At 38.3% G+C, this 26645-nt stretch overlaps 5 protein-coding genes across 5 annotated transcripts in view; 1 reads left to right on the top strand and 4 right to left on the bottom strand.

Annotated features, from left to right (window-relative positions):
- sh2d3cb (SH2 domain containing 3Cb) overlaps positions 1 to 26645 on the top strand; it is a 38016-nt gene that overhangs the window by 5363 nt on the left and 6008 nt on the right. Inside the window, exons 3-6 of the mRNA XM_055039948.1 lie at positions 5680 to 5719; positions 7259 to 7387; positions 9139 to 9506; positions 10350 to 10438. Coding sequence (XP_054895923.1) covers positions 5680 to 5719; positions 7259 to 7387; positions 9139 to 9506; positions 10350 to 10438 — 626 coding nt within the window. The remainder of the gene's footprint in view (positions 1 to 5679; positions 5720 to 7258; positions 7388 to 9138; positions 9507 to 10349; positions 10439 to 26645) is intronic.
- LOC129366226 (UDP-glucuronosyltransferase 2B31-like) lies at positions 10081 to 26521 on the bottom strand. Its single transcript, XM_055039950.1, has 2 exons — positions 26449 to 26521; positions 10081 to 13104 (listed from the first exon to the last, which is right to left on the bottom strand). Exon 2 carries the CDS (start codon positions 13100 to 13102, stop codon positions 11522 to 11524), a length of 1581 nt encoding a protein of 526 aa, XP_054895925.1. The 5' UTR covers positions 13103 to 13104; positions 26449 to 26521; the 3' UTR covers positions 10081 to 11521.
- LOC129366227 (UDP-glucuronosyltransferase 2B4-like) lies at positions 15293 to 26526 on the bottom strand. The gene is made up of 2 exons (XM_055039951.1): positions 26449 to 26526; positions 15293 to 17423 (listed from the first exon to the last, which is right to left on the bottom strand). The coding sequence occupies exon 2, from the start codon at positions 17419 to 17421 to the stop codon at positions 15841 to 15843; it is 1581 nt and encodes a 526-aa protein (XP_054895926.1). The 5' UTR covers positions 17422 to 17423; positions 26449 to 26526; the 3' UTR covers positions 15293 to 15840.
- On the bottom strand, positions 18155 to 26528 carry LOC129366228 (UDP-glucuronosyltransferase 2A2-like). The gene is made up of 2 exons (XM_055039952.1): positions 26449 to 26528; positions 18155 to 20111 (listed from the first exon to the last, which is right to left on the bottom strand). The coding sequence occupies exon 2, from the start codon at positions 20095 to 20097 to the stop codon at positions 18526 to 18528; it is 1572 nt and encodes a 523-aa protein (XP_054895927.1). The 5' UTR covers positions 20098 to 20111; positions 26449 to 26528; the 3' UTR covers positions 18155 to 18525.
- Positions 20129 to 26430, bottom strand: LOC129366230 (UDP-glucuronosyltransferase 2B15-like). Its single transcript, XM_055039955.1, has one exon. The coding sequence runs from the start codon at positions 22046 to 22048 to the stop codon at positions 21287 to 21289; it is 762 nt and encodes a 253-aa protein (XP_054895930.1). The 5' UTR covers positions 22049 to 26430; the 3' UTR covers positions 20129 to 21286.

Raw genomic sequence — 26645 nt, forward strand, 5'->3', positions numbered from 1 at the left:
ACAGAGAAACAGAAACAGACTGAATACCTGAGTGAGTCTGCAGGACCCGGCAGACTGCTGCAGTCTGCGAGACCTTCTGTCAAAAATGACTTGAAACTTTGACTGAAGTGTTTAGAGAAACAACGCAAAAGACTGATGATGTACAGAGATGCTGCAGACAAAAAGGCTTAATGCTTCATGATCCTGGTTCAGCTGTTCAGTCATAATGATCCGGTGGATCCCTGCTGTTTGCTGGGATGAGGGACAACAAACAGCCTCTGAAAACACTCGGAGCTGCACATTTTAACATTTCAAACACCAAATGTTCATTAATAACTTCACAGAAAATCTACAGACTCGTTTTCCTTTTGGCCACAGATCATGAACGTTCTCGAAGAGCCGGTTGAACATATGGATAAAACCCATTATAAAACTGTTCAAATATAAATAATCAACCTACTTAAAATTAAATATGATTTTTTAAATTGACCAGGCCCTCCAGGATTTTCTGACAGTTTTTGTGATTATTATTATTATTTTTTTTTTTTTGGCAATCAAAATTATTAATTTTGTGGTGCTAATTTAGAAATATAACAAATTTTGAGTTATTTGTTCTTATTGCGACATTAGGCTGAAGAGCTTTTTGTTAAAAAGAAAAAGTAAAAAGAGATACTGCCACCTGCTGGTGGGAGTGCGTCATTTAAAGCTCAAGATTACACATTAGCGTGAAAACGTGCAGTGATCTGTTGATTTTGCATGAATTTCCACCACAGTAGAATCTGGAGAAACTGGAGGGACTGATTGATGTTGCATGCAGATAAAAACTTTTTACCTTTTTTTTTTTTTTTTTTGCAACATTTTAAAAGTCTGCTCAAAATTCACTTGTCAATTGGACGGAAACATAAATATTGCGCAGAGGCATTCCAGCTTTTCCTTCAATACTTTAGATACTTTGTAAAAAATAAATCCATGAATAGGTGGATTTCCTGCAAGTAATTTGTATTCACGTTCCAGAGGAAAATCTGAAAACTGAAGTGCGATTATTCTGGGATCCACTGTACTGGTGATATGTCTGCAGTAGCATCGCTATCGGCTGATGTTTGTCATTTTTTAACATATCAGTATCAGTCCTGTGACTAAAACTGAGCCAATATGAACAATGAATGTTTAGATTAGGGAAATAATATTAGAAGACAATATAAAGATGTATAAAGTATTGTTGCCTTTACGCTTATTAATGGACTAATATCATCCAAGCCACCTTGGTCTGATGTTAAAAATAATAATCCTCTTTATTACACCATAAATGAAATGTGAATCACCACATTTCTTTGCTTAATGCCTCTCCAGGTCTGGCAGGCTTAATGTTGCCAAACCTGCAAAATCAAGAAATCCCTTAAATAAACTAATAAGCAGCAGCTGTGTAGTAATACCAGGAGAGTCAGTGTGGAGCTCTGTTACTGTCAGAGTAACTCTAGTTTTCGTCACAGCTCCAGATTAAGAGCTGCTGAGGTCAATGAAGGCATTTCTGTTTCCACTTCACCAACCAGTCTCAGCAGAAGTGGTTATTGAGGCCGTCCTGACCGTTGTACTGCTTGTTTTTCCTCTTTCTGGGATTGTTGTCTGCAGCTTTGGGAGATGTGACAGCGCGAGGCTGTAATGGGAAGCTGCCAGCCGCAGCGCGTCTCTGTCTGAAAGCTGCGGCTGGATTCAGGAGCAGGAAACTGTTTGGGGAACGAAACCCTGAGGCAGAGAGAGACTTTAACTTCCTCTGGATCTCCACAGAGCCATGCAGATGAAACTGTTCCTATAAAAGGTTATTGAATGATAAAATGAAGTTTCTGATCTAAACTTGGATCAGTTATCATTTGTACAAATATAAGAGAAAATCTTTATGTGGTTATTTAAGCGATTCAGCTGTTATGTTTAATTTTAGAAGAAAATATCCAAATGGAAATGGATTCCATGAAGCCTCATACTGTCAGACCAAAGACCATTTTATTAGGAGTGATTATCTTTTACTGTTACACTACTTGATTCAGGTTTTTGGGAAATAATTTTTATTGTGGTGCCTTCCTTGCACACATTCCACCACCGTCTGCAAGGTACGGCAGCCTGTTAGGGCCAAAGTGGACTGAGGGGAAAAAGGAGTAAATTTCCTCAAAAAAACAAAAAAGACTCGCACAAAGACATTTCTGAGTTTGAAAAGTCAGAACATTTTCTGGAAAAAAAAACTTTCTGAATTTCAGAAGTTGCTTATTTTCAACTTATGAAAATCTGGAATCTTTGAGAGAAAATGTCAGTTTTTCTCAAATATTTCTGAAATTAATCTCAAAATTTCCGATTGTTTTCTAGCAAATTTTCAAACAACAATGCATTTGTGGAACATCAGAAAAAGTTTATTGTTTTTAATTTTAGTCACAGAAGCTTCAAAGATTTGAAGTCCAACCTGATGCTAAACATGAAAAACGAGCTTGTTGCTTGTTAACTGAGTTGCTGTTTAAATTTTAACACGTTGAGTCTCAGAATCTATTTTTAAGCTTCAGTTTAACACCAGCGGTAGGAGAGGAACCGTCTAAACTGTTTTGTTCCTTAAAACATGAAACTGATTTTCTTAGAAAACCACTTACAGTACTGGTGGCTTTCTGGTTCACTTTTCTGGTATCTTTGAGGAACAAAATGATTTTTTTTCCATCTACAGAAACTTTTCAGGATTAAACTCTTTTGTGTGTTTAACATAACCAACATAAAGTAGCACATAACTGATGTGGAAAGAAATATGACATATTTATTTGTTTTCAGAAAGAAAACTCTGAGTTGACTTAACCTCTTTATTTTGATAAAACCAAATGTATCCATTTGCTTTTAGAAATCACCTACTTAGCAAAATAAGTACATATCACATGTTTTATTTTTGGTTAAAAAAGATAAAAGATGTGTTCTGCTCTGTGTTGCTGTTTCACATAAAATCACAATGAAATGTATTGAAATTCACAGCTGAAACATGATAAAAGGAGCAGAAATACTGAAAAATGCATAATTGTGCAATTCTGAGTTCACTGCAGACATCATGTGATTAACTGCAGTTAAATATTTTAATTGATTGCCTTTTTTGACAGTACAGATTATTTGAAAGGGGACATTGGCTGCATATTGATATCCTTCTCAGTAATCAATGGAAAATGTTTTGTTGGCTTTAATTGCTGAGCAGATTTTTGCATGTTTCTTCTGGTGCTTTAAAGATGTATAATCAGTGATCAGCTCCAAGTCTTTGAGGGTGGAAGGCCTCCTTTCCACCACCCTAATGTTCATCTCCCTAAGAGATTACTTTAATGCTTTCTTATTTATTTTACATTATATTTAGAGTTTCTAAATTCACTTTCTGAACCATTTGAAGGATAGTTTGTTGCTGTTTGTACGTATTTGCCTGAGGAAGTCAACCTTTTGTTTTTGTCAGTTTTAGTTTCTTTATTTATTTTGCATTGGCTGCTTTACCAGTAATTGTGTTTACTGATCAGATTAAATATGTTTTTGTGTGTGTTTGACCAGACGTGTGAAGCTATTGGTGCATTTAGGTGGGCTGTACTGGTGAAAAGTTAAAAAATTGATTGATTAGTCAATACATTTGTCTGTATTTAAAAAAAAAAAAAAAAGAAATATTGTAGGTCGATTGAGCTGTTTTCAGCATCAAATCGGTATCGGCCAATACTAAACCTCAGATATTGATATTGAAAATTAATAAAGTGGATTTTCAGTGCATTCCTAGTCAGAAGTAAAACGATCTCATGGCTTCAGATGTTTGTCCACCGTAGCTCATCTTAAATGACTGAGATATTCTGTTAATTAAACCTCTCCTCCAGACATGCCTGTTCTGTTTGGAGAGCTTTGCTTACTACAAAAGTTACATAACGGTGCAACAAACTGGAGCAACACAGACTGGAGATCCAGCCTTTGGATCAAACTCTGTGGAGTTTCTCATGCTGAACTCACATCTGCGCCGTCTGCACTCAGAGTTTGTGTTTGGGAACAAAAGGTCGCCTCCCCTGACTCGCTGAAGTATGTGGTATGCTGAGGAAGAACAGAGCGACAGAAAGAGAAGACGTTTCTCTCTGTCGGCTCACATTGTTTCACTGACTCAACACGTCACTGCTGTAAGGATAAAGATGTTGCACTTTGTTTCTCTCTCCTTTGTAAAGCTGAGCGTTGTAACTCCTGTCAGACCTGGTGATGAGCCAGTGGACGTGAAAAGTGGATAGAAGAAATATGTTCCTTCTGCAGACAGTTTGTAGATGCATGAGTTTGAGAAATTCCCTCTCCCTGGAGAAGTTTGCTGTGTTGCAAGTTGTTGCTGGGTGTTGTCGAATGAACTCACTGCTGCTGGTAGGAAGTTGTGCAAGAGGACCGACAGGAGACAGGAAGGCATGTCTGATTCTAGCACTGATCCAACTCAATCATGCTGCAATATCAGAGTTAGCTGTTTGATTTTGGAGTTGTATGAATCAATCAATTCTGGTTAAATGCCATCTCAATAATGCCGCAGTAAACAACATCTGACCTTGGTGTGCGAGCCAGACATGTTTATCTGGTGAGAGTTCATAAGCATTTAGAATAAAGACATATAATCATCATAAACTTGTGCTGTAAAGTAAAACTTTCCAACCACAATCACTGAGTCATATATTGGTTAATTACACACAGATTAAAGTTTGACAGACTTTACCTATGATAACTTTTCACTTCTAGCTAATAAAACATGCCCTTTAAAATTTGAATATTACATCAGACAAATAAAAACAATTTTTAAGGCAGAAACGGAGCTTTAATCGAAAATATTTAATACCTGCTTAAGGTACTTTTAGTTTGACAAATGAGCATCATTGGAACAGATATTCTAATTTATTTTAAGACTTTACATTAATCGTTTTAACCTAAAAAAAGGAATAAAAACAATGAATACATTTGTTGTTGATTTCAATTGTCTATCTATGCTATAATCTAGCAGCAAAAAATATTTTTGAATTGAAAATGTTGCTTCTTGGGTCAAACTTTTACCATACATTTTTCCATTAATTGATGCATGGTATGATTAATTTGTCCCCTGACCTGTAGCTCAATGTTTCCCACCCAAAATCACTGTGACTTCCTATGAATTGGGCTAGTTTTTTTTGCAAATGGTGTTGAGGTGATCTGTTTTGCAACTTACTGTGATGTATACAATCTTAAATTGAACATCCTGTTTGCTTTTATTAAACTGGTGTAAAAAAGAGGTGAGTGTCAACCTGAGCTGATGGACAAAAATAAGACAGAAAAGCTGCTGTCTCTTCAGGGTAGAAAAAGAAGGAGAAAGAGAAAAAGCAGTCTAATGTGCTATTTAGAAATTTTGAAAGTTTTCTGGAAATTTTTTCAGATAACTACATTTTTTTTTTATTTTTCTGATTTCACATTGTTTGGTAAATACTGCTTCCAGCATTTAGTCAAAAAGAATGCATCGACAGATTTGACTGATACCAAACTGGGAACCAATTTGGTTCCCAGTAAATTGTATAGTTTTAGTCTTCATTCCTTCATTCCTTCTGAGCGTTAATCTATGAGTGTAAATATTTGTTTTTCGCATTCACCAATAAATGATAACCCGGTTTCATCCAGTTCAACGTATTTCACATTGCAAGTAAATTATTGTTGTTTCTTTCTGTTTTGCAGGTTTGAAAAAGTGACAAATTGCAGTGGAGAATATGTGAAAGTGAGTTTCTTTGAAATATTTTTTCTTCTTTCATTCTTCTTTTCTTGCCAACTTCTGCTTTTATAAGACTTCCCTTTTTCTGACATTTAAGCTTTCTCTGTTAAAGACAAAACAGACAAGATACTGCAGTTCAAACCTCACATAGCAGCCCTCCCCACTCTGCTCCTCCAGTCTAGCAACAGCAGCGATTAGTCTGCTGCTGCCGCTAGCAGTGGCATGTTTGTGCCACTAGCAGCAGCACACACATGCTCTTGTTTTGTTTTGAAATGGTCCTGGCCTGGTTCCCACCATCTGACTCCCCATTCAGAGGGAGGAACCACCAGGTCCAGGCTGGGAGGTGAACTCTTGATTCACACCTGGTTGAACTGTGAGTCAACTCATTATACAAACTACTTGTCATTGCAACACTCCTAAGAACAGTTTTAAGCAGTATCAGTGATGAGCATTGTTGTGATGTCATGCCTGAAAGCTTCTTAAAGAGACAGAAACCCAATTTCAAGGTGACAATTTTCAAACTTATTTGGTTGTGCTATAAAATGACACTATGTGGCCGGGAAACGCATATTCATCAGACTTAAAATGATGATATTGATTGATATAATATTTTAAGTTGATATTGTTAAACACACACAATTAATGTGGGAATTTTTACCCATATTAAGACTTTGTTAATTTTCTTTCATTTTAGACACTGGATTTATGCCAAATGGGGATCTGCCTCGCTAGAGCAGGGCTAGGTCCCGATAAGGCCTGTCAATCATAAGAGGTCCTGAATAACAACATAAACAAGAATACACACACACACACACACACACACACACACAGAGTGCTTTCCATTCATTTATTCATTTTCGTAGCTTAACACTGAGAATGCCTAATTCTAAACCTACAAATCTCTTCACACCTTATTCCAATACGCAACCTCTGACCCAAAACCTCCTTTTATGTTGGTCCTCACAAAAAAATAATTTGTCAGAAAAATGGTCTTTACACTGCAGTAAATATAGAGCCCCACATACCCATGCTTGCGTTTGTTTTGAAGCGGTCCTGGCCTGGTTCCCAGCGTCTGACGCGCAGTTCACGTCCCACCCCTCAACTGGGTCCGGGTTGAGGGGTGGGACGTGTCAGGCTGATCCATTCCCAGCTCATCCTCACCATAAACTCCTCATATACAGTAGCTGCTTTAGTGCCTTTCATTTGTATAAAGACACGACGGACAAAAGCTGCTGAGTGATGACCCTGTTTCACAATGCCGCTGCCAGGGCAATGAGGCCAAGACTCTAATGTCCCTAGTCTTGCTTTGGTGCCACTACTGTGGATGACAGTGTGGGAATGCCAGAGATGTCCATCCTTCCTCCCTCTTTCCTTCCCAACTGTCTGTTCTGTAGTAAAAGAAATGAAAGCAGGGAAGGCAGCAGTTTGACTGCAGAGGAGATGCTGCAAACCAGCGATTCTTCTCACAACTCAGCTTCTCATCTTTTGGGTTTTGGTCTGAGTCCTGGAGTTGTGTCTAATTTTGCACCTGTGATGCCTTTTAAGTTCTCCAAGGAGAAGTTCTGGTTGGAGCCTCCATCAGAAAAACTGAGGAAGCAGCTGGAGGAGGAACTGAGGCTGAGCGGCACCTACCTGAAGAGCCATGCCTGGTACCACGGCCCGATACCCTGGGAGGTTTGTTCTGATTACATGAAAATATTTACATTTCACCATTACACAGAGAATGTTTCAGTTTTAAAATGAGAACTAAAGGCCATACCAGAAGGATTTTTCCACCTAGTTTCTAATGGAAGTATTTTAATGCACTTGAAATGAGACAAACCTAACTTACAACTTTGCAGTGAGAAATAAGATCTTTTTTGAAGACAGTAATTCATGTTTATTGAAAGTACTGGTTCTACTGACAGATTATTTCATTTTTTCATTAATATTAAGGGATTATTGACCTGCAGAGGAGTTTAGAATATAGTGCCCTATAAACATGTTGAAACTGAAAAAGGGTTCACATAATTTCACATGGCTCTATATTTGTTAGCAAACACCTTTGATACCCACAAACCATCATCTGACTGAGTGTGGCTAAAACATCATATTTAAAATTCCAAAGTTGCATTTCAGGCTTGTGGAAAAAGGGGAAATTACAACTTAACCACTAATTTAGTGCAGAATTCACATAAAAGCTTCAAATAAATATTGAGGTAAAAGTGAATTTATTTTAATACCACATCTTTTAAAAAGAACAGCAACTGAAAAAGGCTCACCTTTTCTAAGTGAAACAGATCGTCAGTCTGTAAATGCTGCATGTCGTCATGGTTAAGCGATGAATTATTGCCTGATGTTATTGTGGTTTTGTGCTGACATGTCATGCATCAACGCTCCTCTGCTGTTCATCGATGTGGGTCTCATGCTACGTTCACACAGCAGGTTTTGTTCCTCAATTCAGATTTTTCTGCTGAAATCTGACTTTTTCCATAGTTGTTCATATTACTGAAAAATGCGACTGAAATCAGCCACCGTTTATGGAAGAATTTTAAAGTTAATTTTATAATTACAAATATCAGTGATAGTTTATGTTTGTCTTCTTCTGGAGCAGAATTATGATGGACGTCTCACCTCAGTGACATAAAAGTTGGATAAAATCCAACGTGACTTCAGACTGCAGATGCTTTGAAAACAACTGAATGTGATTTAGCTCCACATAAGGAAGTTGAACAAATTGGATTTTTTTGTGGGTGAAAAGATAAGAATTGAACCGTTCAGACTGTCTTGGAAAAGTCAGCATCCATATGTGTTGATTAGTCCTTTATAGTTCAAACACACAAATTTGTTAATTTTATCTTAGTAAATCAAAATGAATTCTCGACTGGCCACATGGAGGTAACATACCTAATTTATATTGGACCAATAATGCAACAGTTTGAACACAAGAAATCAAAATTAAGAGTCAAAACTCTCTGTAAGACTTAAAGTGGTCTTATAATAATGATAATAAATCTGATTTGCTGTTTCTTACGTCGAAAATTGGATCTTTACTTTAATTGTAAAGGAAACATCTTGGTTTCTTACTCAAAGTCCTTCTATATAATTTAATTTGCTCCATGATGATGATGTTCAGTGACTTCAGGGAGAGCTCTGCTCTGTTCAAACGAAAATATAGTCATGGTCGAATGTGATGCGTTATTCTTTATTTGTCTTTTTCTTAAGTTTTCCTTTGTTTTCCCCCCAGGAAATCTTACATTTTTGATGTAGCTTAGTGTTAAAACGCAACAGCGAGAATTACAGACTGATCTTCCAAGAGTGAGCAGAAAAACAATTCAGAAACTACTTTACTTTAGCAAGGCTTGTTATAATTTGATATCTGATGAGACAAAACATCAGAAACCTCCACCGATCTTTAGCTTTGGACGGATTAAATGTTTCTGCAGGTGTCGGAGAGTTTGGTGGTGAACGAAGGTGATTTCCTCCTCAGAGACTCCCGGTCCAGTCAGGGCGGCTTCGTCCTCACCTGCCGCTGGGAACAGGAAGCCCTTCATGTTCCCGTCAGGAAGACGGTGGTCCAGTCTGGGGAGACTTACACCCGGGTCCAGTACAGCCTGGAAGGCGAGGCCTTTGACTCGATCCCAGCCCTCGTTCACTACTACGTGGGCAGCCAGGCGGCTCTGACGCTGTGGACCAGAGCTCAGATTAACCGGCCGGTGAACAGGACGCTGCCGCTCAGCTTCCTAGAAACGGCCTTCGGCACATCGTCCAACCAGAGAGACCTGAAGGGAGAGGAGCGGGTCTGTCTGATCAGGTGGAGGGCCTCTCAGTTTTATTCTTTTAGTTTCTCTTCTGTTTCTCCATTTATGCAGATGTGTGGGTCTTCCATGTAAGAGGCTTTAAGTGAGAAATTACAAAACCTGTAGAAGTGATGAGCTGTAGCTGAAATCTACAGCTCATAAGTCTGAGCTGCACTGATGTGTGACAAACTTATGTTAGCTGTACCAAGATCTGATGATTTAATACTGAACTCCATACCTTTTATGATTTTAATGCTCCATAAAACGCATGGAGTACCATTTGTAAAGTCACACTGGCAAAACTTTACTGCATTAATTTGTTTTATTTAGCCTGACATGAGAGAAAACAAATGGAAATTTATTTGATTCATATATTTTGGAATGGCATTGCTTAGATCTAAATTTAATTAAAATAGCAAGCTAAATATTTAGCTTACAAAGAAAAGATTTAACTCATTACTTAAATGTTTAGCTTCAAATTAAATACGTGCTTAGCAAATTAAATATTGTTTGAAACTAAATATTTTGTTAGGAAGCTAAATATTTAATTATCAATCTTATTATTTAACTTGGTAACTAGATATTTAGTTTCAAATGATATTTAGCTTATGTACATGCTTAGTTCAAGGATAAATATTTACTTAGCAGACTCATGAATGATTGTGATTAGAGCTGTTCTCTGAGTGAGCCGAAGTGCATGGTCATGTCTGAAATATGAGCAGAGCCATTATTTTTTGTTTTATGTTAATTGAATTTGACTTTGATTAAAAAGAGAAATTAAGAACCATAAGAAACACAAACTGTTTTCCTTTCACTGTTTCCTGCTGTTTGATCTCCGACATCCTGTCTCCTCACAGCCCATCCTCCGTTCAGCCCGGTTCTGGATCTGACTGCAAACATGACAGACGGGCGCTGAATCCTGCTGCACATTCTCCTCACAGCCACAGTGAGCTCCAACATTTTCTTTTTATGTGTTTGCGTTCTCTGATGTCATATTTATTACATGTTCCCTCTGAAAAAAGAAAGGGAGGTTTTTTTTTCCAACAACAAAAAGATCAAAACCAAAAATGGTCATATTTTGATAGTTTTCTCTTTATTTTGTTATTCTGTGCACTTTTATTTATACTTGCTACTGATTTAAATTAAATTATAAGAAATAAATTCATTCTCTCCATTAGGGGGGACTTAAAATAGGGGGACTTAAGATAGGGGGACTTGGACAACCCTAATTTAATTCACTAATGTTAACTCTGTAACTGTAAGACTGGCTTAAATAGCTATTTTATTTAGTGACTTAATAATAAACCTGGATATGTCAAAAAGAGTACAAAGAAAACTGATAATTCAGAAAATTGATAAACTAAAGTGTTGTTTGCTCTGTTGCCTGCAGGTGTCACCAGTGAAGCCATTTAATCCAGATTTTAAATATTTGGTTGAGTGTTTAAAGTTGAGCTCTTCTGCTGCTGTCAGTCAGTTTGTTCAAATATTAATACACATATTTGTTATCATATGGCACAAAAGCGATGATTCAAAAGCATTCAAAATTAACTGAAACCTGTCACTTAATTATTACTACGACAAACTTCAGGAAATTTTTTTTTTGATGATGAACCAATAAATTATAATTACACCATCTTCCAATAAAACCTTTCATTATTCCTGTTATGTAAAATTACCATGTTTAACTTAGTTATATATGTCAGTGACATCTGATGAAGAGCTTCATGCTTCTCCTCAGAAATAGAAATTAGAATTTAAATGATAAATATTATAAACGCAGAAACAAATTTATATGCAGACTTTAGAGAAAAGGAGCTTCAACAAAAATTTGTTGTTTTACCATCATTCCTTTCTGTGACTGAAGAAATTTAGATAGATTTCTAATCTACACTCTAATTGTCCTAAAATAATGATTGAACAAATTTAGGTCAGCTCATTCAGCTACACAATCATATTTGTTTTCATGAATTTCAATCTTTCTGTTGTGATATGCTTAAAGTGCATGTAAAGAGGTTTATGGTCAAGATAATTATTCCTTTTTGGTTTTGCTTTGATGCAATACTCTCCTCCAAAAACATTTGACTAGAGAAATAAAAACAGTAAAGAGCAGCAGAATAATTGCCAACAGAAATGCCAAAACATCAATAGAGTGGTATTGGATCATAGACATCTTGTAGGACTCAGTCCTCAGATGGGCCGCTCCTTTATGCCTCATGACAAACTCGATCCAGAACATGGCTCGATCCAGAGGTTTCATGGGCTGATCCCTGTGGAGGCTGGACAGCTCCTTCATCTTCTCTCTGTATGAAGGCTCATAGAGAACCTCCTTCAGAGCCTCCAAGAAGACATCTTTATTAAGTTCTGCAATGTCCAGGACTTTGGCAATTCCTTTGGATGCCATCCTGAAGAAGTTGTCTTGTTGATCAAACATGAGTGGCAAGCCAACCAAGGGAACCCCATGATAGATGGCCTCTTGCATTCCATTGGTGCCTCCATGAGCCACAAACACTTTGGTTTTGGGATGACCAAGGAGATCATTTTGGGGTAACCAGTCCAAGATTAGGGTATTGTTGCCAAGGGTGGATGGCTTCTTTCCTTTGTGCCTCCAGATCACCTTCTGGGGAAGCTCAGCAAAAGCAGCAGCGATGTCCTCAGCCATGTCGTCAGGGAGCTTTTCTACCAATGTCCCCAATGTCATCACAATGACACCATGGTCTCCAGAACTCTGTACAAAGTCCTCCAGTTGTTTGGGGAGAGGTTTGGAGGGTTTGCACTGGAATCCTGACATGTAGACGATGTTTGGCATTGTTGGTCGTGGAAACTCAAAGGTGAAGTCGTTTCTCATAAGCCAGATGTCAGCTGATTGGAACAGCTCCATATAATATATGTCACTGCCAAAGTGACGATGGACAAAGGGTTTGTAGATTGGTTCCACAACGTACCAAATTTGGAAACATGTAAAGATGTAGTAGAGGAAGTTCTTGACCCTCTGCATGAAGGTCATCTTATCGGTCACTTCTGATCCTGGTATGGGGATGTAGGAGAGAGGGGAAGGTGTAATAGCTTGATGCCCCTCTCCCTGAATCGTCCATCTGACATTAAAGACAAGTGGAAGACCTAAACGGTGACCAAGAAGAACTCCTCCACCAACTGCAGGATCAGTAAGAAGCAAATCATATTTGGCATCATGGAGGGCTTTCATTAGCGCTTTATCCTCAAAAATATCTTCCACCATTTGTAGCACTTTATTACCTATTTGATAAAAGGTTTGCAATAGATCATACTCCAGGGAAATGCGAGACCAAACTGAAGAACCATGACGTCTCATGTTTATCGTCTTCATGACATATGACCCAAAGTTCTGCCTGTCTATTCCACCTGGCAAATTTATGTTAACGGCCTTGTAGTGAGGGGAGTCAGGCTTGATGTACCAGGTGTCTGAAGGTCGTAGCACTGTGACTTCATGGCCTCTGGTGTGAAGCTCTTCGATGATGACATTCATATTGACCCAGTGGCTTCCGTCCACTGGGAACACCAAGACTTTCCCTCCATTTACCAGGGATGACGAGCAGATCAATACTGCCAGGGTCGACAGGGTCAGTCGGGTCATCTCTGAAAGAGATCCCGATGGGAGATAGGTGTTAGCATTGACCGTCATAATAAAGGACTTCTATCAACATGAAGACACTTGTATATGAGGAAATAAGTTGTCTAATATCGGCTTTTGTAAGTATAAGTAATCTTCTTAGGTCTGAATGTCTTTTAATGGATTAGAGTCTACATGTGTAGACTAAATAATGTGATTCTTTTTATTTGCTCCCATAAATTTTAACCCTTTTGCAACTAATACAAAACATCCAAACTACAAAGATGGTGTCATGTAATTTAAACTACAGCTAGTTTCATTGTTTTCTGAGGTTTGTAAGTTCCTTTAAATGTTTTCCAACCTTCATGTAATGTACTATTTTAAGTTGATGCTGGAATGATTGGTACTCTTTTGATTATGGAAGTAGCTTGCATGGTGCAGAATTCTTAACCCTATGTGGTGCTATGAAAAAGTATTTTTCACCTCAACGATTTCTTCTGTTAAATGTTTGAGATCATCAAATACCATTTATACTTATATTTATTATGGAAAAAAGCTACTCAAACCAACCTGTCTTTGTGGAAAAAATGGAATTGCCCCTATTGGCAAATAATGAATTAAATGTGACTAAAATTTATTGTTTATTTTAGCTTCACCTGATTACTGCTATATCTGCAGAATCTTGCAAACTCTTCAATAGAACATGTCTGACATGAGGTAGGCAAAGAGAGTTCAAAGAACATCATATTGTGCCAAGAGCAGAAGAAATTCAAGAGTAGATGAGAAAATGGTCATTGAGATCTATCAGTCTGAAAATGATTACAGAGTTATTTCTAAGGGTATGTTCACACCAGCTTTGTTTAGTCCACTTTAATCCAACTTTGTTTACCTAGAAAGTTTGGTTCACTTGTGGAAGTGTGAATGCATAATTGAACTCAGATGTGTACCTAAAAAGTGAATTCTGGCTCGCCTACAAACCTTGGTCTTGGTTTGGTTTAAGTGAACTCTGGTGCTCTTTGAATGCATATGTGAACAAGAAGTGGACCGGATACCACAGGAAGCAGACTATAGCACAGCACATTCTGGGTAAATACAACCAAAATATACACATGAGGCCAGTACTAACCAGATAAATGGCTCATAGTCTTTTACCATGGTCAAAACAAAAATCCTACAACTGCTGAAATCTGGCACCACTTCATTTTTGTTTACATTTTGTGAAGAAGAAAGATGTGCTCAGTGTTTTCTTCAGAGGTTTTCATGCTATTTTCTTCTGTGTTTTTTGGGTGGAGCATCCCTACAGGTGAGAGGGTGAACAGGTAGATCAAAGGGTTTGGTTCGTTTGACAAAGTCCAAAGTGAACATGAACATGAACAATGGCAGCTGAAATGTAACACATGTTGCAATATTGGGTCCCACTTGAACTGAGTTTAACAGGTTCTCTGGAGACTTGAGGGCTCCAGAGAACCACAGTGGAAAAACCGGTTAGGATCAGGGTCAATTACATTTTAACACATGGTCAGGTTGGTTTAGATTGCTTTTTCTCCTTTATAAATGAAATCTTCATTGGAAGGTATTGTAAATATGTCTGATCTAACTGATCTAACTGGGCGACTGTGGTTGTGTGGCAGAGTTGTCGTCTTGCAATCGGAAGGTTGTAGGTTCGATTCCAGCTTCCTCCTGCCATATGTCGATGTGCCTCTGGGCAAGGCACTTAACCCCAAATTGCCTACCGGTCTGCGTGTCGGTGTATGAATGTGTGTGTGAATGGGTGAATGTGACTTTAGTGTAAAGCGCTTTGAGTGGTCAAAATGACTGGAAAAGCGCTATATAAGTTCAGTCCATTTACCATTTAATAGAGATAATCTGAGTAAATCTAAATGTGACACAAGCAGAAAAAACCTAGAAGAACAAGTTGTTGTTGAAACTGGAAATAATTGCTCATTGAGAGTTATTATACCGCATGTGACTTTCTGAGGTGTAGAACCAATATGAAAATTAAAAAACCATCTAATCAGAGGAGTGTAGTGTTGAATTACGTTTCCGCCATTGCTTTTACTTTGGCTAGCTGACTCACCTCTGCTTCTTCATAGAGGTTTTTATAGCATTTTGCTTTAATTGATGCAATGAAGAGTTATGCTGACTAACATTTGGTATCAAACTAAAATGTTAACATATATGAAATATGGATGATTTTGCTTTTTTCAGCCATACTGCAATTTTTGTTTCGTACCTTTATTTTTGATGACACAAGTATTTGTACACATTTTTGAACATGAGGCAATAAAAATCCCAAAGATTTGAGCTCAGTTTAAAGGTAAACAATAAAAAGGCGTTACAGAGAAGTGTTAATGTTGTTCAGAGAATCTGAATGTCCATCAGTTTAGAAAAGAGTGCTTCAGGTTAGTTTAGTTATTGAAATTATATCAGCAATCTCAACTGGTTTACATGTTACACATTGGTTTATAAAAAGAGTAAGAAACAATATTATACTCACAAATACTAAGTTTTAAGATGAAAATGTAAACATGTTTTGTAAAAAAAATCCATTTCACCAAACTTGACGAAACTAAATAATTCTGCAAAGTGAGCTAAATAAACATTAACAATAAACGATAATGACATTTCTAGAAAAAAACAGTTTAGTGCTGGACATTAGACCTGCATTTAACTTGATAGCTCCATTAAAGTTTTCACAAAGACAAGACAGTCAGTTGGATAAGATAAGCAACACCAAGCATGAATATGTAAGGTCAGATTAATTATTCCTTTTTGGCCTTGACTCTGTTGAGTACTCTAGTCCAGAAACATTTGACTAGAGAAATAAAAACAGTAAAGAGCAGCAGAATAATTGCCAACAGAAATGCCAAGACATCAATAGAGTGGTATTGGATCATAGACATCTTGTAGGACTCAGTCCTCAGATGGGCCGCTCCTTTATGCCTCATGACAAACTCGATCCAGAACATGGCTCGATCCAGAGGTTTCATGGGCTGATCCCTGTGGAGGCTGGACAGCTCCTTCATCTTCTCTCTGTATGAAGGCTCATAGAGAACCTCCTTCAGAGCCTCCAAGAATACATCTTTATTGACAGTTCCATAGTCCAGGACTTTGGCCACTCCTCTTGATGCCATCTTGAAGAAGTTGTCTTGTTGATCAAACATGAGTGGCAAGCCAACCAAGGGAACCCCATGATAGATGGCCTCTTGCATTCCATTGGTGCCTCCATGAGCCACAAACAATTTGGTTTTGGGATGACCAAGGAGATCATTTTGGGGTACCCAGTCCAAGATTAGGGTATTGTTGCCAAGGGTGGATGGCTTCTTCCCTTTGTGCCTCCAGATCACCTTCTGGGGAAGCTCAGCAAAAGCAGCAGCAATGTTTTCAGTGATGTCGTCAGGGAGCTTTTCTACCAATGTCCCCAATGTCATCACAATGACACCATGGTCTCCAGAACTCTGTACAAAGTCCTCCAGTTGTTTGGGGAGAGGTTTGGAGGGTTTGCACTGGAATCCTGACATGTAGATGATGTTTGGCATTGTTGGTCGTGGAAACTCAAAGGTGAAGTCGTTTCTCATAAGCCAGATGTCAGCTGCTTGGAACAGCTCTATGTAATCTACATCTTTGCCAAAATGTTGATGTACAAATTCTGGGTAGAGTGGTTCCACAACATACCAAAATTGAATATATGTCACAATATAAATGAGGAAGTTTTTGACCCTTTGAATGAATGTCATCCTATCCTTTAACTGTGATCCTGTTATAGGGACATATGAGACTGGGGAGGGTGCAATTGTCAAATGCCCCTCAATCTGAATAGTCCACCTGACATTAAAGACAAGAGGAAGACCCAAACGGTGACCCAAAAAAACACCCCCTCCAAATGCAGGATCTGTAAGAACCAGATCAAATTTTGCATCACGGAGGCTCTGCATTAGTGCTTTATCTTCAAAAATCCCCTCTGTCATTTGAAGAACCTGCTCATGCATGAGGTATGACTGTGACAGTAGATTGAAAACTATAGAAATGTGAGTCCTAAATGAAGGTCCCTCTCGCTGTAAATCCAGTGTTCTGTTCACAAATAACCCAAGGCTTTGTTCACTAAAGCCAGATGAGGAATTTACAGTAATGGTCTTGTAGTGAAGGGAGTCTGGTTTGATGTGCCAAGAGTCAAAAGGTCGCAGCACTGTGACTTCATGGCCTCTGGCATGAAGCTCTTCAATGATGATGTTCATGTTGACCCAGTGGCTTCCATCAACTGGGAACACCAAGACTTTTCCTCCATTTACCAGGGATGATGAGCAGATCAATACTGCCAGGGTCAGCAGGGTCAGTCGGGTCATCTCTGAAAGAAATCCCGATGGGAGATACAGAGATGTTAGACCTGACCCTACTAACCAAGCACTGATGTTAGGTAAACCAATCAACATGCAAGCGTTTTGATGTTGGATACTGTCATTTGTTATTATTATGGGGAGTCCTAATGTGAGATGAGAAACAAAATCCATACCTGTCAAAACAATGAGGTCAGAGCAATTTATTCTGGTTCCTGGAACAGGGATTCATTTACAACCACTCTAACAAGAGTTGGGAACTAATCTATAGGTGCAACTGTCCTAGTAGCTGTTTGCAACTCTTCGTTTTTGTTATTTTGGGTGTTGGGAACCAAAGTCATTAATATCAATAATTATATGTGAGATATTAAAATTTTAGAGATTTTAGTTTGACATTTTTGAGGCAATGATGACTACGGGGGCACTTCAGCTTTTAAAGAGGCATTTAATTTTTATGTCTTCAAGTCATATTCTGACTTGATGCTGATCTGTAGAGGTCAGTAACCATATAATAAAGTTTTTGGAGACAACTTGCCTTAACATAGAATTGAACAAATGAGAGTTTTTTTTGTTTTGTTTTTATGTATATTTTAGCAAATTGGTAGCTGTGTTTTTAGAAAAGATTTCAGATTTTGTGGCTTCCAGATATTCTGGAAATTGACTTGTTTAAGTGGTCAGTCAACACTGTGTTTTCGAAAAGAGAAATGTAACTTTAATGCAACAACTCACTCTGAATGTTTATCCATTTGTTTAATTGACTTACAGTGAAAAATCATTTCACATTTTCACATATTAAATCAGTGGTTTAGAATAGTCATAAACAGCCAAAACACCTTCAACAATATTCAGAAATAAAAAAATGTTCCTATTAAAAGACATGGTGCTCACCAAATTTTTTCAGTTACATACAATTTTATATGTACTTAACAAGACGGCATGTGACAAAAAGACTGAGGAAATACATGGCATAATTTTTGGACATTTCTTCATCTCATTAGTAAGTTGATTAATATATTACTGGAAATGTTGTACTTCAAGACACTGAAATCTAACATGCATGGTAACCGATTGCACTGTTTGAAACAAATTTGCTTCAGTTTGAAAACATTTTCATTATTCTTTTTTAGCTTTACTGCTATGAAACACTCTCTTCCAGAGAAATTTGACTATCAAAATAAAAACAGTAAAGAGCAGCAGACTAATTGCCAACAGAAATGCCAAAACGTCAATAGAGTGGTATTGGATCATAGACATCTTGTAGGACTCAGTCCTCAGATGGGCCGCTCCTTTATGCCTCATGACAAACTCGATCCAGAACATGGCTCGATCCAGAGGTTTCATGGGCTGATCCCTGTGGAGGCTGGACAGCTCCTTCATCTTCTCTCTGTATGAAGGCTCATAGAGAACCTCCTTCAGAGCCTCCAAGAAGACATCTTTCTTAAGTTCTGCAATGTCCAGGACTTTGGCCACTCCTCTTGATGCCATCTTGAAGAAGTTGTCTTGTTGATCAAACATGAGTGGCAAGCCAACCAAGGGAACGCCATGATAGATTGCCTCTTGCATTCCATTGGTGCCTCCATGAGCCACAAACAATTTGGTTTTGGGATGACCAAGGAGATCATTTTGGGGTAACCAGTCCAAGATTAGGGTATTGTTGCCAAGGGTGGATGGCTTCTTTCCTTTGTGCCTCCAGATCACCTTCTGGGGAAGCTCAGCAAAAGCAGCAGCGATGTCCTCAGCCATGTCGTCAGGGAGCTTTTCTACCAATGTCCCCAATGTCATCACAATGACACCATGGTCTCCAGAACTCTGTACAAAGTCCTCCAGTTGTTTGGGGAGAGGTTTGGAGGGTTTGCACTGGAATCCTGACATGTAGATGATGTTTGGCATTGTTGGTCGTGGAAACTCAAAGGTGAAGTCGTTTCTCATAAGCCAGATGTCAGCTGATTGAAACAGCTGTATGTAATCTACATCTTTGCCAAAGTGACGATGGACAAAGGGTTTGTAGTTTGGATCTGTGATGAACCGAATTTGGAGGCAAGTGATGACATAATACAATACATTTTGGACCCTCTGCATGAATGTCATTCTATCAGATAGTTCTGACCCGGGCACTGGGATATAAGACAGTGGGGAGGGTGCAATTGCATAATGCCCTTCACCCTGAATTGTCCATCTGACGTTAAAAACAAGAGGGAGACCCAAACGGTGACCCAGAAGAACACCTCCACCAGTTCCAGGGTCAGTTAGGACCAGGTCATATTTGGCATCATGGAGACTCTGCATCAGTTGGTTATTTTCAAAAACATCTTCAACCATCTGAAGTCCTTGCTTATGCATCTCGTAAAACTGTATCATGACATCATACTCTAGAGATATCCGGGTCCAGAAGGAAGCACCTTGGCGCCTCATGTTTAGAGTTCTTGTTACATATAGCTCAAAGTTTTCTTTCTCAAAACCTCCAGAACTGTTAATGGTAATGGACTTATAATGAGGGGAGTCTGGCTTGATGTACCAGGCATCTGATGGTCGCACAACGGTGACTTCATGGCCTCTGGCGTGAAGCTCTTCTAAGATGATGTTCATGTTGACCCAGTGACTTCCATCCAAAGGGAAGACCAAAACTTTCCCTCCATTTACCATGAAGGGCAACACTGCCAACGTAAGCAGGGTCAGTCGGTACATCTCAGAAATAGTTTCTGATGGGAGACACAGAGAAATCAGATCAGACCCTCCCAACAAAGGACTTATGATAAAAGTAATTCTTAAAACACAAGAGACAATGTTCTCTACATTAAGCTAATGGACGTATGCAGTAACAAGCAGTCTTCCTACATCCAGAACTAACCAGAGTTTCTGATGAGTCTTTTGGTTCGGTGTATACTCCAGTGGTCTGTGTTGCTTTAATTTGGTTTCAAATGAAAATGCCAACATCCAGTGGGCACAGGTAATTCTGTTTCCTCAAAAAAGAGGATAAAACAAGAACCAAGAAATAAAATAACAAAAAATGTCAAAATTTTAAAAATGATTCTCCTCACTTGGATATTTATTTCAATGTAAATGTATTGTCATAATTCTTGTAGAGCCTTTGAAACATTATGGAGCATGTTGATATTAAAGAATTTAAGAAACTTAAATTTCAGATTTATGGGAGTTAATTTAATTTTACATTCAGCTGATTGTAAGAGACAAACATCACATATAATATTAAAACCTTAAAACGATGTAAATTATTTGAGATACACAAAGGAAACTGTTCTGTAGAATCATTTTCAAGATATAAAGATATCCACTAGTTTTTATTTACTGGTAAGTACTCCTATATGCGGTTTTTTGCTTTTGATGGACTTCCGTATATGTACATTGCAACTTGATGAGTATCAAATCAAGTTTAAATGAACTCGAAGTTGATTAATTCACAGAGAAGCCATTTAACACCTTTCTTGCATTCGATGTCATAATCATTAACATTCAGGCAACACTGAAACAAATCTGTAAATTTGAGGTAAAGATGTGATGAATGTATAAACACTTGAATAGGAATTCAAGCTACTCAAGTCTAACAGTGAAGTCGGCTTAATATAGACATCCCTTATGATGTTCCCCAAAATATAAATATGTAGAATTATTAGTTTTTGATTGAAATTGTTTTTAAAAAAAACTCGTCAATCGATCAATCACAGACTATACAACAAGTCGACATTTACAGTTTTTATTTGTAATTTTTGGATACAGTGGTTAGAAATATTTGGAAACACGTTAACAAGGTTTCTGCTTAAAACTGAGAAGCAGTATTTAAGTTTTTCCATTTAAAATCAACATTTTAGTTTGTCTTTGCAAAATTTTATGCTGCAGCAATTTAATCAATTTTAGTTTACGTTTGACTGTATAATCTTTGCCTTAAAAAACGTACTGCGGAAATAAAAACAGTAAAGAGCAGCAGACTAATTGCCAACAGAAATGCCAAAACATCAATAGAGTGGTATTGGATCATAGACATCTTGTAGGACTCAGTCCTCAGATGGGCCGCTCCTTTATGCCTCATGACAAACTCGATCCAGAACATGGCTCGATCCAGAGGTTTCATGGGCTGATCCCTGTGGAGGCTGGACAGCTCCTTCATCTTCTCTCTGTATGAAGGCTCATAGAGAACCTCCTTCAGAGCCTCCAAGAAGACATCTTTATTTAGTTCTGCAATGTCCAGGACTTTGGCTACTCCTCTTGATGCCATCTTGAAGAAGTTGTCTTGTTGATCAAACATGAGTGGCAAGCCAACCAAGGGAACGCCATGATAGATGGCCTCTTGCATTCCATTGGTGCCTCCATGAGCCACAAACAATTTGGTTTTGGGATGACCAAGGAGATCATTTTGGGGTAACCAGTCCAAGATTAGGGTATTGTTGCCAAGGGTGGATGGCTTCTTCCCTTTGTGCCTCCAGATCACCTTCTGGGGAAGCTCAACAAAAGCAGCATTAATGTTTTCAGTGATGTCGTCAGGGAGCTTTTCTACCAATGTCCCCAATGTCATCACGATGACACCATGGTCTCCAGAACTCTGTACAAAGTCCTCCAGTTGTTTGGGGAGAAGTTTGGAGGGTTTGCACTGGAATCCTGACATGTAGATGATGTTTGGCATTGTTGGTCATGGAAACTCAAAGGTGAAGTCGTTTCTCATAAGCCAGATGTCAGCTGCTTGGAACAGCTCTATGTAATCTACATCTTTGCCATAGTGACGATGGACAAAGGGTTTGTAGTTTGGATCTGTGATGAACCGCATTTGGAGGCAAGTGAGGAAATAATACAATACATTTTGGACCCTTTGCATGAATGTCATTCTATCAGACAGTTCTGACCCGGATACCGGTATATAAGACAGTGGGGAGGGTGCAATAGCCTCATGTGGGTCTCCCTTAAACGTCCACCTGACATTAAAGACAAGAGGAAGACCCAAACGGTGACCCAGAAGAACTCCTCCACCAGTTGCAGGATCAGTAAGAAGCAAGTCATATTTAGCATCATGGAGACTCTGCATTAATGCTTCATCCTCAAAAATTTGTTCAACCGTTTGAAGCCCATGCATATGCATTTCATAGAGCTGTGTGAGTAGATCATACTCCAAAAACATGCGGGTCCACAATGAAGAACTTTGGCGTCGCTTGTTTAGGGTTCCTGTTACATAATATGCAAAGCTTTTTGGATCAAAACCTGCTGTACTGTTTATAGGAATGGACCTGTAGTAGGGGGAGTCTGGCTTGATGTACCAGGAATTTGTTGGCCACACCACGGTAACGTCATGGCCCCGAGCGTAAAGCTCTTCTACGATGACGATCATGTTGACCCAGTGACTTCCATCCAAAGGGTAGACCAAGACTCTCCCTCCATTTATCACGATTGATGAGCAGGCCGATCCTGCCAGTGTCGGCAGGATCAGCCGATACATTTCTGAAAGAAATTCTGACACAAAATGTCAAGGTATTAGATATCGCCATGAGTTCCTCCTGAACCCTTTTGGACCACATTCACCCATATGGCTTCATTCACACTGCAGGCCTTAATGTTCAATTGAAGTCTTTTGTGAAATACGCTTTTGTTGCGTGGTCGTTCACATTTTCTATGTGGATATGAGCTGCGCAGGCTGCAGTGTGAATGTAGCCTATGTTATATTCAGAACCTGAAATTACAGTTAAGGCTCCAATATACCGAGGCGTACAGTGTGTATGAGCTGCATGGACTCTGTGTGCAGCTCTGATACAGAGCCTTCAACATACTGATTTCCCACATTTCTTGAGACAAATATGTTCATTTCACTTGTATGATTCCTTGATCATACAAGTTTCTGTGTTTTACAATTGCTTCCATCAAAACTGTCTTCAAAATTATAATCCATTTTGTCCTCAATATGGTGATACTCTCAACTTTATGAGCTCAGTGTCTCATACAAAGCAATTCAATGTGAACTTGTAGTTTTTCAAATTAAGGCTGGGGATATATTTTAAAAACAAAATCTCCTATTGTTTTTATACCAAATTCAATTTAGAATTTTCTTTTAGAGTTAGATTTTCTTTTCACAGCCAATTGAAAAATTGGCTGTTCAATAATTCCTTCTGTGAGTCGACCTGAGTTCAGAGTTTAAATAAGCATAAGCTCTAAAACACGCTTGTCAAACAAGATTGTAGTTCTTGGGTGAGATAACATCTCTGGAAACCCAAGAAATCCAAATTTTCCAAAAATTTAATATTCAAAAATAGAACATCTGATTACTTGATTTATTGCCCAACCCAGGTTTAAACTGACCTTTGCATGAATATGTTTAGTGGATGTTTGCTTTGAGTCTGCCTCAATTTGTTGGAGCCTTTACAGTAACATCTTTAAAATCAAGATCTGTTGGGATCTTTGGGGAATGCAGTGACAAATTATCCATAAAACATTTATAAATCAATCTGAAGTTTCATTAAAACTTACATTTAGTCAGCTAATGATTTTGCACTTTATGGTTCCAACAGTCTTGTCTAACCGTGACATTAGAGGTTGTATGAAATTTGCATAATTTTCAGGGATTTAATAATAACTAATGGATTAGTAAAAACATGAGTTAAATCCTGCTAATGCTGATTTGAACTAGCTTATTGCTGGCTTGCAAACAAACTTTGTTCTGCTTGATTCATGCTAGAGTTCCTGAACTTTCTGCTGAGCTTGAAGAAAATATTTAGGAGCGTTTTGATTCTGAGATTTTGAACAGATTTTATTGGATCTTATTTACCAAAACAATTATTGTAATGCAGGCAGTCCTTTACAAAATGAATGCAACACAAATTATCATAAATATACATGAACAAACATCAAACTAATTATTCTTTTGTGTCCTGTAGAGACTTTGACTCGTGGCCATGGAAACTGTTATGGTAGCCATTACAGTTCATCTGACTAAAGGTTGATTAACTTTACTGATGGAGCCTTCAACATAACTTCATCAAAAATAATTAGCTTAGCTCAAAGAATGACTTTTATTCTGATTTCTGTGATAGTTTTTTCTCCAGTGAGTTGCATTGCATTAAATGTTAGTCAACAAGGTTTTCTGTGACATTGCACAGAACTTTAAAACTTACAAAGTGCTGTGATGTGTTTCCCCTGATTATGGTCATTTAGCACCATTTAAAGAAAAAGCATAAGAACAATTTGAGATTCTTGCAATACATTAGTCAATTAATAATAATTATTTAAAGTAGAAATATCGGTGCGATTTGGGAGCACTTGATTAGGAGCTAGAAATTCAACTTAGCATCACGTGCAATGTTAGGGTTCTTTCCCACCGTCAATGTTGGATCCACTTTAATCCAACTCCAGTCCATTTATCTGGAAAGTTTGGGAAGGCGTGAATGCGTAATCCAACTCTGATCAAAAAAATATCTAACTCTGGTCCGTCTACAAACCTCCATCTTGGTTTGTTTGAAGTGAACTCCAGTGTGGTTTGAATGCATATGTGAACACTAAGCGGACCAGAGCCTATGCCAACAGCAGGAAGTGGACTAAAGTGCTCGGCATTCTGGGTAAATACAACCAAAACAAACGTGAGTCTCATGTTAGCTGGGGAAATGACTTGTGTTCTTTTATCACAAAAAGAAAAAGATAAATCTTCCAACCGCTAAAATCTGACGCCACTCCGTTAGTGTTTCCATTTTGTGAAGAAGGAAGTTGCACTCAGTGTCTTCAGAGGTTTTTGTGTCATTTCCTTCAGTGGTTCATAACAGTAAGTTGTTAGTCTACCATTAGCACATTTAGCAGCGAGCACATTAAGTTGATTGACAGCGCTAAGCCCCGCCTCCTGCCTCTGGTTGGTTGTGTTTGGTGTATTTCTTCAGTCTGTAGCTTACAGAAGAGGTGGAGGAGATTCATCTTTCCACAGATTTTCTGTCTCATAAACTGTTCAATCATATTTTCAAATATGGAAAAAAAACAACATTTTTTTATAAACTGCAGCTTCAAAGTACGCAATGAGTAAATATTATATATTTGATTTTTGCTTGTTTCATTAAAGAGCTGCTGTGGAAGTTAGCAAACATGTCTGCTATAACAATCTGTGTTTAGATAAAATATGTGATCAATATTCAATACCAACAATTTAACACTTGGATGAACACAATGTTATGTTTATCAAAGATTATTTGCTCATTTCTAGTTGTTCTATATGTTTTGTCCTGATTTGGACCTATGAACATGCAGTTCAACAGCCTCTTCACCAGAACAAATATTTTGAGTAAGGATGCCCAAAACCAACGATTCAGAGAAAAAAACTGACTGCAAAGGTTTTCTGTTGAAGGTTTTCAGAAGGTCGTTTTCCAAGCTTTACATAACTCCCAGATCTCGTGCAGTCGAAGTTCCCCGAGTTCACAGCAACAATGGTGAAATTCCTCAGGGTCTCAGGGGGTTTACAGTTATTTAGTTACAGAAGTTTGTCTCAGGTTTCATTGCTCTGTGTTTGTGTGCAGGTGTTGCCTGGTAATCAAACCCGAGAAATAAAACAATGGAAAGGATTACAAAGTCACCTTTTGTGTTAAAAAGGACAAAGGTGGAAAGATTTAGGATGTATTATTCAGAAGCACAGCTGTTAGTTTTTGCATCAGATTGGATTAAAATTGTTACAATTTTCATAAGCGACTTGAATTTTATTTATGGAAAACTATAAAAACAAAAAACTGTATAAGTCATGCAGAGGTTAAGGTTTAGGAAGCTTCACAGCATAAAGAAACAACAGAATCACATGGCTGAACATTCTGCAAACCAGAACCAGATTTCCTTCTGGAATCTGTGCAGAAACATTTAGTGTTCAAACTGAGATGTTCTTTACACTTAGCTTACGCAACACTCTCATGCCCAGTCTTGCTGTTTTATGCAGAAAACATCTGGAAATCACCGATCTGACTGACTGAGACCACATCTAGTCTAAGTTTATTTACAAAGAATCACAAGAAAACACAAAACTTCTGCACTGAAGCATCATCTTTCAGGGATTTCTCTCACTTTAATGGAAAAACTCACCGGGAGCGATGCAGCCAGCAGATGTTTCTTGAACCAACCTGAACTCGCCGTCTGTGCTTCCAGTTTCCCTCAGAGCGAAGGCTGGAATGACTGCCAGCTCCGACAGGCAGAGGAGGTTGGTGGGTGTCGGGAGTGAGCTAACTGGGCTGAAGTTCAGCTTGTGAGAGGTTTACAGCAGCAGGAAGTCCTCTGGTGAA

The sequence above is a fragment of the Poeciliopsis prolifica genome, unplaced genomic scaffold (genome assembly GCF_027474105.1).
Source record: "Poeciliopsis prolifica strain line A6 unplaced genomic scaffold, Auburn_PproV2 SCAFFOLD014, whole genome shotgun sequence".
Classification (NCBI taxonomy): domain Eukaryota; kingdom Metazoa; phylum Chordata; class Actinopteri; order Cyprinodontiformes; family Poeciliidae; genus Poeciliopsis; species Poeciliopsis prolifica.

What these genes read in the sequence shown, in the direction of transcription:
- LOC129366228 (XM_055039952.1), bottom strand. Translation starts at nt 20,097, where the DNA reads ATGTACCGACTGACCCTGCTTACGTTGGCAGTGTTGCCCTTCATGGTA.
- LOC129366226 (XM_055039950.1), bottom strand. Translation starts at nt 13,102, where the DNA reads ATGACCCGACTGACCCTGTCGACCCTGGCAGTATTGATCTGCTCGTCA.
- LOC129366230 (XM_055039955.1), bottom strand. Translation starts at nt 22,048, where the DNA reads ATGCCAAACATCATCTACATGTCAGGATTCCAGTGCAAACCCTCCAAA.
- LOC129366227 (XM_055039951.1), bottom strand. Translation starts at nt 17,421, where the DNA reads ATGACCCGACTGACCCTGCTGACCCTGGCAGTATTGATCTGCTCATCA.